The 9,802-nt window shown below is 39.3% G+C and overlaps 1 protein-coding gene across 8 annotated transcripts in view; it reads left to right on the forward strand.

The window, feature by feature from the left end:
• Positions 1-9,081, forward strand: part of LOC146547420 (striated muscle preferentially expressed protein kinase-like) — a 60,207-nt gene extending 51,126 nt beyond the window's left edge. For all 8 annotated transcript variants that reach the window (XM_085265705.1, XM_085265704.1, XM_085265710.1 and 5 more), the window contains 9 exons: positions 4-171; positions 2,260-2,382; positions 3,410-3,574; positions 4,356-5,061; positions 5,293-5,532; positions 5,958-6,181; positions 6,300-6,375; positions 6,541-6,690; positions 6,775-9,081. In XM_085265705.1, the coding sequence (XP_085121831.1) occupies positions 4-171; positions 2,260-2,382; positions 3,410-3,574; positions 4,356-5,061; positions 5,293-5,532; positions 5,958-6,181; positions 6,300-6,375; positions 6,541-6,690; positions 6,775-7,012 (2,090 nt within the window). In that variant the 3' untranslated portion in view covers positions 7,013-9,081. The remainder of the gene's footprint in view (positions 1-3; positions 172-2,259; positions 2,383-3,409; positions 3,575-4,355; positions 5,062-5,292; positions 5,533-5,957; positions 6,182-6,299; positions 6,376-6,540; positions 6,691-6,774) is intronic.
• The last annotated feature ends 721 nt before the right edge of the window (positions 9,082-9,802 follow it).

Genomic DNA, 9,802 nt, shown 5'->3' on the forward strand with positions numbered 1-9,802 from the left:
TAGATCGGAAACCACTGGAGGTGGATGACAGAGTCAACCTAATCTCCCACCCAGATGGAAGACAGCTTGTAATGATCAGAAAGTCCACCTATAAGGACGCCGGGGTTTACGAATGTGTAGCATCCAACCCCATAGCTACTATTACTACCTCCTGTACTCTTTCCATAGCTTGTAAGTCACTTGTCTGTTCCATAACATTCCATAACTATTTACGTTTTAGTTACATTTTTGTTTTATAGAATGGAAAAAATACATATATTTCTCCACCCTCTCCTGCAATTGTTATCAGTGGGGACGTTAGCAATAAAGACTAAAAATGTTTTTTGTACCTGTCTGTTAAATATATTGATTAGAAGTTGCAGAAGTTGTAAAGGTGAACATTTTCAGATGGTAGTGTGTGGGGATCTTGTTTTTGGAGCAGTGTCTCAAGTGGTCATTTGAGGAACTGCAATTTTCCAGTACACCATTTCCAGCCCCATACATTGCAGCAGCAACAGAACATGAACTTAGCACTCTTCACAGAGGAAGAGCTGCTCATTTTCCTGCCAGACATACAGTAATTTTCATAATGTGATGCATTTTACATTATTGAATTTTAATTGCACTGAGAATGGTATGAATAATAACACTAAAATGAACATTATTGCCAATGGATTCATTTTACAGTAGATTAACTTAATGGATTTTTGGGATTTTCTCATAATTATCACCTATTAAAAGTAAATGATACCGTATTCCCTGCAGTTTTGTACATGATGATCAAAACCAACTGGGGCAGGGCATACTCTAAACTTCAATCATGCCTTTCCACAAAGAGGCTATATTAAGAGCAGCAGTCTGCTTACAAATGCAACAGAAAAAATGAGACTTTGGGGGCTTTGGTGGAAAGTATATTTCTTAGATGTCAGGTGCAGTCAGTTGCTTTTGAATGTTTTCCTACAGATTTGGCCGTGTAGTATTACTTGAGACAGCTTATCTCCCTTCCATTGTCTTGCTAGTGGGCCATCGTAAAAGGAAATGTTTTGTGAAAATAGAGCACCAAATTATCCTGTCATGTTTGGTTTCATTTCATTGCAACTCAAACATTAAATTGAATTGTTTTATATTTTCATATAAGTCAGTGATCAGATCTGTTACATAAATCTAATATAAACTAAACAACAACCGTGATGAAGATTAAACATGGCAGAGGAAATCTACAGTTTATAGAAAAAGAAAGTAACAATAATCAAACATGAAAACATTTTAGCATTGAATATCTAACACAAAAGGCAGTAAAGTGCAATGAAAAAAAACATCCACCCGTGAGCGATGATTAATAATCGAACAGCAATAACACCAAGGATTAGTACTGTTAGCACCAGGTAGCGCCTTTTACCAAGGTTTGAACACAACTGAAAGTTGCTCACATATATTTATTCAGACAAATAAGACTCACAAACTTGTAAAATCACAAACAACTAAAAGAGCCTACTCGGATCAGACCTGTGAAATCATGTGTCTTGCTTTATGGAATTAAAATGATCAGTAGTAGCTATGGTAGTTAAAAATATTTTTTCCCACATATAGCAAGTGATGATAGTCCTATAGTTTGGCCACCAAAAAGGCTTCTGTAGAGACAATGTGACATACTCCAAAATCCAAGTCCACTGGAAGTCATGCAATATGCAATATGCCTTTAGCTAAAACCATCGATTTTTCAATATCACGTTAGGATTTTAGCATTCTATGTATATTTAGCTATTAAAAGCTAATGGTAGCTATTTATTTGCAAGCTACTATAGTTAGGCAACAAAACGATAACAGTTTAGGATACTAAAATGATATATCTATAGAAATATGGTAGCTTAAAACTGATATTTGGTAAGTAAGTAAGAATATTTACTGTAAAGGCCCCAGAATATTATTCTTGCTTATGCCTCCCATGTAGTTTCAACATTGCCCACTTTGAGTGCTTGAAAGGCTCATTTCTTTAGTTAGTTCAGTTCATCTCAGTTCATTAGTCTGTTGGTGCATGCCTGCTGATATACGATTTGTAAGACTGATACCGATATTTGGTGATTTAAAAATTCAGTATATTGGTCACTATTTTTTTTTCTTCTTTTAAACACAAATAGATTTCCCTGCAATTTCTTATGTGTGGGTATTTGTGAATCCTTACTAGGATAATTGGCAGTCCTTACAGTGTATACTTACATTACTTGTTGTTTTCCTCTTTTCTTAAATTCCAACTCTTATTTTTATCTTCATCCAATGAAGGTGTCCCCAAACGACCAGGGACCCCTGAAGTTCCTCAGACTTATAACAACACAGCCCTGGTGCTGTGGAAGCCATCTGAGACAAAATCTCCATGCAGCTACATTCTGGAAAGAAAAACCGAGGGTGAGTTTTATTCTATAAGTTTCTCTCCTTAAAAATACTTCTGATTAGAGGAGATCATTGTTCACTTTGGTTTTTTTTTGTTGTTGTTTTTTAAAAACTTCCCTTTGTGTACTGTGTCATTATGGCCTTTCACATCAGGATAAAATAATTTAACTCTACGTTTTAAGTTCCTAAGAGGTAACTTTTGTAAGGTTTTTAACCCAGTGAGGAGAATTCTCCAGAGATGATAGTTTGCAAATCTACAGACACCATTTAGATGGAGAAAGTGACTCAGTCCACGAGGGAATAGTGAGTGTACCAGAGCTGCTGTCAGAATTTTTTTTCATTATGGCCAATGAATCATCATTTGGCAGATGAAGAAGGGAGTAGATTCTGAATTTTTACCTGATCATTGATCAAAAAAGAAAGTAATCTTTGGCAGGGAGAATTAATGTACGTTCTCACAAAACACTGTGCCACTACCTAATTTACATTTTAATTCAGGTCTGATTCGCCGTGCTTTTACAGAAAATGAGATGTAATGACAGATTATTTTTCAGGAGGCAAACTGAACACAGGCTTGTGTCTGTGAAGGTTCTCAGTCATCCAGGTCATCGTAGTCAAAGGAGCTTGCAAAGAAAAGCTTCTGGATTTCTTTAAGTTACTTGAAGACGTTTCACCTCTCATCCGAGAAGCTTCTAACTTAAAGAAGTCCAGACGCTTTTCTTTGCAAGCTCCTTTGACTGAACACAGGCTTCTTATTCACAAAATCAATACTTTATGTGTTAATCAATGCTGCCATCTGGTGTTATATTAATTAAACTACTTCTTTTTTCTTTGGTTGTTTTTCCGTTCAAAGAGGACAAAATAGAAAAATGTTGCATTAATGTATTCACCTTTGTTTTCTAATACTAAACCAAGCATTTTTATACCTAGAATCATTCGTACAACATGTAAAATTAAATAAATACCAATCAAAATTCAGTATTTAGTTTCATATTACCTTATAGCAACATCTTATACTCTTTATTTCCTTTCCGTCCTGCAGGTGATTCGAACTGGTTAACTATAGCCACTGGAATTGCCGACTGCTACTACAATGTCACAGACCTGCCACCAGGTGGCACCTTCAAGTTCCGCGTGGCCTGTGTGAACAAGGCCGGACAGGGGCCGTACAGCAACTGTTGTAGGCCAGTTAGCTTGGCGCCCACAGGTATAATACTGCCTGTTAAAGAGTGAGCATACATGGACAAAAAGCTGAACAGAGCTAGAAAAACAAAACTGTTCTAAAAGCATCACACCAAAGCACAAGCTATGGATTAAATCCCATCGTGTGTCACAATATTAGCAAGCCCAAGTGAACTGCATTCCCTCCAATAGAAAGCAAAGGGAAACCCCTTCTCTTTTTAATGACCATATTAATGACCATACTTGATGTATGACTCTTTGTTAATGGGTTAATGGACTTAATTGCCACGTAGCTGTCCCTGAGTCTGTTTGTGCTGGAGGTTTCTACCTGTTAAAAGGGAGTTTTTCCTTTCCACCATCACCAAGTACTTGCTCAAAGGTAGTTGTCTGATTTTGGGGGGTCTTTTGGGGGGTCTTTATCTTGATTTTAGACCTGGTAAGTCTGTCATTAACAAGATGCTACCCTAGGATCAATATCCGATGCTTTTCAGTCCAGTCTTTTCTATAATATCTGGTTTAAAACTAAGCAAGACTTTGAGAGTCAAAATGCTAACTTGTGGTAGCTCCTTCCATTTTTTATATACAGTCTATAACAAAATCATGAAAATCCTGCATTTTCATTAACTGGTAGTGCCACGGCATAGTATGAAAAGCATCCAGACCATGTACATTGTCTCAAACCAAACAAAAACAAATGTAAGAAAGCTACGCAACAAACAACATGTTTAAAAACTGTAGTTTGCTACAAGCAGCTAATATACTGAGTAAATAATTGATGTATTTAATCTGTCACTCTATTAACACAGTTGGAGGAGCTTCACCTACCGTTGCTGTTGTAAAGACAGCCCCAACCCCACCTACGCCTGTGATTACCTCCTCAGTGACATTCCCTTCACACAAACCAGTCCAAAATAGCGTTCCCAGATCAACGGTCTCCACCATCACCTCCACTTCCTCTACTCCAAAACATGAAGCCCTCACTGATGCATCCTATCTTCAATCTGCATCTCCATCATCTACAATTGTGGTGACTCCTATCCCTCTAACCTCCTCACCTTCCGGCCCTTCAACAAACCCTTCATTGCCATCTGCAGGTGCAACAGTGGATGGCACACAAAAAATAAGCCCCACTCTCCCTTCATCATCCACCTCCAAAGCAACCTCTCCCTTTGTCCTCCCCAAACCTCAGAGTCCAGTAAATGTGGTGACTCCTATGACACAGACTGCAGCTGTATTACCCCCACCTTCTGTTGTAACCCCACCTTCGACCCCCACAAAACCAACCGTGGCCTCAGTACCCACATATGTCCCCACGATCACTGCTACTGCTCGTGTGGCCCCGACTCCGGTGTCCTTTACCCCACAAGTACTACAGACCTCCAGCTTGAGTCCCATCGGTGATGGAGCCAGTACCCCCGCCAGAGGCACCCCATCGGGACGCGCTACACCCTCTACTGCTCTACGACAGGGAGTTCCACAGAAACCGTACACTTTCCTAGATGAGAAAGCGAGGTGAGATAGATATTGTCCTTTTGGGGGAAAAAGACATGAATCTTGCAAAAAAACATCAGAGTTAGGATAACAAGAAATTCAGAAGCTGGTGAATCAAAGAGATGTTGAGACTGCTGTTAAATTTATATTTGTTTGACGTTACTCTGAAAGTTATAACTTGAGAAAAAATCTATGCACATGGTCAAGCTTTTATTTGCGTTGTGCAAAGTAATCAGGACTTATCATTGGCAGGGGTCGGTTTGGAGTCGTCCGAGAGTGCAGAGAGAATGCGACAGGTAAAATCTACATGGCAAAGATCATTCCCTACATTCAAGAGAACAAGCAGGAGATCCTGAAGGAGTATGAAATCCTGAAATCTCTTCACAATGAAAAAGTCATGGGTCTCCACGAAGCCTACATCACACCACGCTACCTGGTGCTGGTGGCAGAGTACTGCACTGGCAAAGAGCTGCTATACAGCCTTATAGACAGGTAGGATGGTGGATATGTTGACTCACACTGACACACAAACTCAGACAAACCTGCATAGCAGGAGTCTAAAAAGAAGATTCTTACTTGGAGTCATTAAGGTTGAAAAGGAGGTTGTTATTTGATTCTGCTTTAAGTTGTATTTCACACCATGGCTGTATTCGGGAGCAGCAGAGATAAGCTAGGAGTGAAGTGGGTTGCAAAGTGGCTTGAAGATATAAAATAAATATGCCCTAAATGAGATTGATTGCATAAAAGCGTATCAGCTGAGCTCTCAGGTGATGTAGGCTGGCAATGAATCAGTCTTTCATCAATCTCTCAACACTTTAAATTTAAATTAGCATTAATTTATTCAGGATATGCTGCTTGAACTCTCCCTGTCTGTGTCCTATAATCACACGTGAACCTCCTCTTTCACTGACAAAAAGGTTTCGTTACTCTGAAGACGATGTGGTGGGATACCTGGTCCAGATTGTCCAGGGGGTCGAGTACCTCCACAACCGTCGCATCCTCCATCTGGACCTCAAGCCTGACAACATCATGGTGACCAACCTCAACGCCATCAAGATTGTGGACTTTGGGAGCGCGCAGACCTTCAACCCCCTCAGCCTCAAGCAGCAGGAATCAGGACCAGGAACGCTGGAGTACATGGGTAAGGATCAAGAGATGCAGGCTCTATATGCTTAATATTTTCGATGGAAGGAATTTCTACTAAATCTGAAAATCTTCTGCTTTTCTAAATTTTCATCTTCTGATAAATGTGATCCAAGCTCCTGAGATGGTGAAAGGCGAAGTGGTTGGTCCTCCTGCAGATATTTGGACTGTTGGCATTGTCACCTACATTATGTAAGTTTTCTTTTTGCTTCGTGCCACTAATGACCTTTACCCTTAACGCCAGAGTGAATAGGATGAATTGTATTTAAATTCAGTCAAACAAATACGATGTTTTGCATATTTACATTTTGGAATAAGCAACCTGACTGTTTATTTTTTCTGTGTCTCTTCAACCAGGCTTAGTGGTCACCTCCCCTTTGAAGATAAGGACCTTCAGCATGTTGAATCCAAAATCCTGATGGCCAAGTTTGACCCAACGAAACTGTACCCAAATGTGTCTCAAAGTGCCTCTGCATTTCTCAAGAAGATGTTGAGCAGTTACCCATGGTGATTATCATTTTAAAAAAGTTGATTATAAGTTTTTTTTTTTAAACAAGAACAATATCAAATGCTACCTAATATGTTTTTTAGGGCCCGCCCGACTACAAAAGATTGCTTCACACATGCCTGGCTGCAGGACTCCTACCTGATGAAGCTCAGGAGACAGACTCTCACCTTCGCCTCCAGCCGACTTAAAGAGTTCCTGGTGGAACAACAAAGCCGTCGCACAGAGGAAGCCACCAAGCACAAAGTGCTGTTGCGGACCTACCAGAGCTCCCCTCAGTCCCCGGCATCTGGGACTTCTCCGCATGTTCCTAGCCCAAAGTGAGGTGACAGTAAAGAAGCCACACTGAAATAAAAAATCGGAGCTCGTTGCATCTTAATACGTCCTCTGTAACCGAAGCAGACAGCCTCGATTCAACAACAGCGGGATTCTTACGTTAAAGAAAATCCCAGTGAAGGAGAAGCCGACCGCTGTGATGTGAATCCACGACTTGCAAACTGCTAATTCACAAGAAGGACACAGGATTTCTTTTCTTTGATTGCACAGTTTCTCAGTCACATTGTGGTTTTCCGAAATTGCACATCAATATTCAGTTTAGCCTCGGTCTCCACTCTGCACGATCAGCCTGGAACATGTGTACCATGAATACTTTTACCTTGTTTATGCCACTAAGATTAGTAGTAGTAAACAACTCATGTGAATGTACCATGATTTAAGCTGCTATCTTATGTATTTTTTGCATTTAGCCACACATTTTAAAACCCAACCAAAAAGATGTTTTGGGTTTGGTTTTCTTTTCTTTTTTTTTTTGTCATTTGGAAATTGTTTACTTTTTTCCATGTTAATTTATTTGCATGTGCGTATGTGTGAGTGTGTGCGCGCCTGTGTGAGTGTGTGCATGACCATTTTTGACTCACTTTTTTTGAAACTAGCATCATGGTGACAAAAAAAAAGGAAAAAAGAAAAACTAAAAATAAGGGGTGTCTTTGTGGTTTGTGTCATACAGTAAACATGAATTGATTTTGGGTGAGTTAGGAATATCTAGTACAATTTCTTGTTCTGTGGTTAAAACTTAACTTTTAACTGTAATACAGCGATGGAAAAAGGTCCTTAATGTAGATAACATTTTATTCTGAGAAGTCACACACTGGTAAATTACTGTGGTGTCAGTATTACCCAACGGCTGATCAGGTTACCTCATTCCTAATCAGCCTGTCACCAGTGCCTAAATCAGGTTGACATCCAAAATGTTTAACTTGTATATGTGTCTCCACTGGTTTTAATCCACATTTGATCAAAGTAAATATTTGATCACAATATCTGGACTTTATAGCCAAACGCACATGCATAGAGATTCTTACATGCCGAGGTTTATACATGCATACATACACAGAGTACATGCCGTCCTTGTAATAATAGACCGTCTTGTGTATTGCTCTATCACAGTGTTCCTTTTTTGTATGAATTTGGATGGTTGAAGATTTGTAAATGTACCAATTTGCGGTGTTTATATGTGGAAAAAGTTGAAAATGTTTTTATGAGATGGTATGTAATAAACTATTGATACAATTGGGAATATTAACTTTTTTCTTGTATGTGTAGGATGCTGTTTTAGGTTCACACTTACACTTTGTTTTTGTTTGTTTTTTAAAATTTATACAGATAATGGGCATGTAAAACTATGCAAACGATTCACTTCTTGTTGATGATCCCCTGGGGAGTGCAGTTGAGCACAACAAATATGACTGAAGCCATGAGTTCAAACTTTTAAGTGTTCATTTCCTTAACTTGTTTTCCTGCAATTGAAAGAGCAATGCCAGTTTTACATGGGTGGCAAGAAACAAGGAAGTCTTAGTGGCTATTTTATTATGCCATCATTGGAAAAAAAGCCAACATATGCATTCCTAAAATTCCTAAAAAATACAATATTAGGGATATTTCACTACAAAATTAAAAATGCACAAAATATGTATTGAAATACAAACATAACACTTTAATAAACTAATTTAAGTTTAAAGTGTTTATGTGGGTCTTGAAATACAATGGGTTTTTGACATCCCTTGCCCAAGTATGTGTTTTAAAGGTAGAGTGTGTAAAATCTCACCACTAGATGTCAGTAGATTGCAGTTTAAGTCAACTGAATTCTGTTGTCTTTCCACTACCAATTCACATACATAATCCAAGCTGTGGTGGTCACCGTAGGACAAATGTGTTTTAGTCAGCCGAGAGAGATCAGACAACGTTAAATCCAGACGGTACCGCAGAACAGCCATGGGTGGCTGGTGTGTTTCTACTGTTTGTGTAAAAAAAATTCTGTACACACTATCTTTTAACATATTTGAATAACATCAACATTTAGTAATAAAGATAATAAAAAATATATGCCAATTAAATTTTTTTCAGTATGTTATGTTTATCTCCAAGTCACCTGAGAAACCCTAACTCAGGGGTGTCCAACAAGTTTCCTGCAGGCTTTAGATGTGTCCTTGATCCATCACAGCAGATAAATGGCTAAATTACTTCCGCAACATGCCTTGAAGTTCTCCCGAGGCCTGGTAATGAACTAATCATTTGATTCAGGTGTGTTGACCCCAGGTGGATATCTAAAACCTGCAGGCAGTGTTGGGGAGTAACGGAATACATGTACCGCTGTTACGTATTTAAAATACAAAATATGAGTAACTGTATTCCGTTACAGTTACCGTTTAAAAAGGTGGTATTCAGAATACAGTTACTTTGTTGAAATAAATGGATTACACTGCGGTACTTTCCTGTTTCATTTTGTCGCGGGTCAGGACTGTTTGGGTTTTGTTTGACAGCTACGTTCTGTTGTTCCAGGCGGCAGCGTTACGGTTGCCATGGTTACAGGGCGACGCTCTCTCTCTCTCTGCGACTGTGTGTTTCCTGGGTGAGAGAGCGCCTTTTCGTTGTTGTTGTGCTAAGCTAACAGGCAGAATGCTACAAGCATAGCTCTAAAGAATGTAGCATCATGGGCAGTGTAGTCCGTGTTGCAGGGAGAATGGACTGCCATACACGTTATGGGTCTGTGAGCGCGAGGAGGGAGAAAAAGGGGAGTGGAAAGGTACGAGTTGTCATCCAGGAAAAACGGGAGCT

Source organism: Mchenga conophoros, linkage group LG23, assembly GCF_057382185.1.
Source record: "Mchenga conophoros isolate Kocher_MC1m ecotype Shallow Benthic linkage group LG23, M_conophoros_male_GT1.1, whole genome shotgun sequence".
Lineage (NCBI taxonomy): Eukaryota > Metazoa > Chordata > Actinopteri > Cichliformes > Cichlidae > Mchenga > Mchenga conophoros.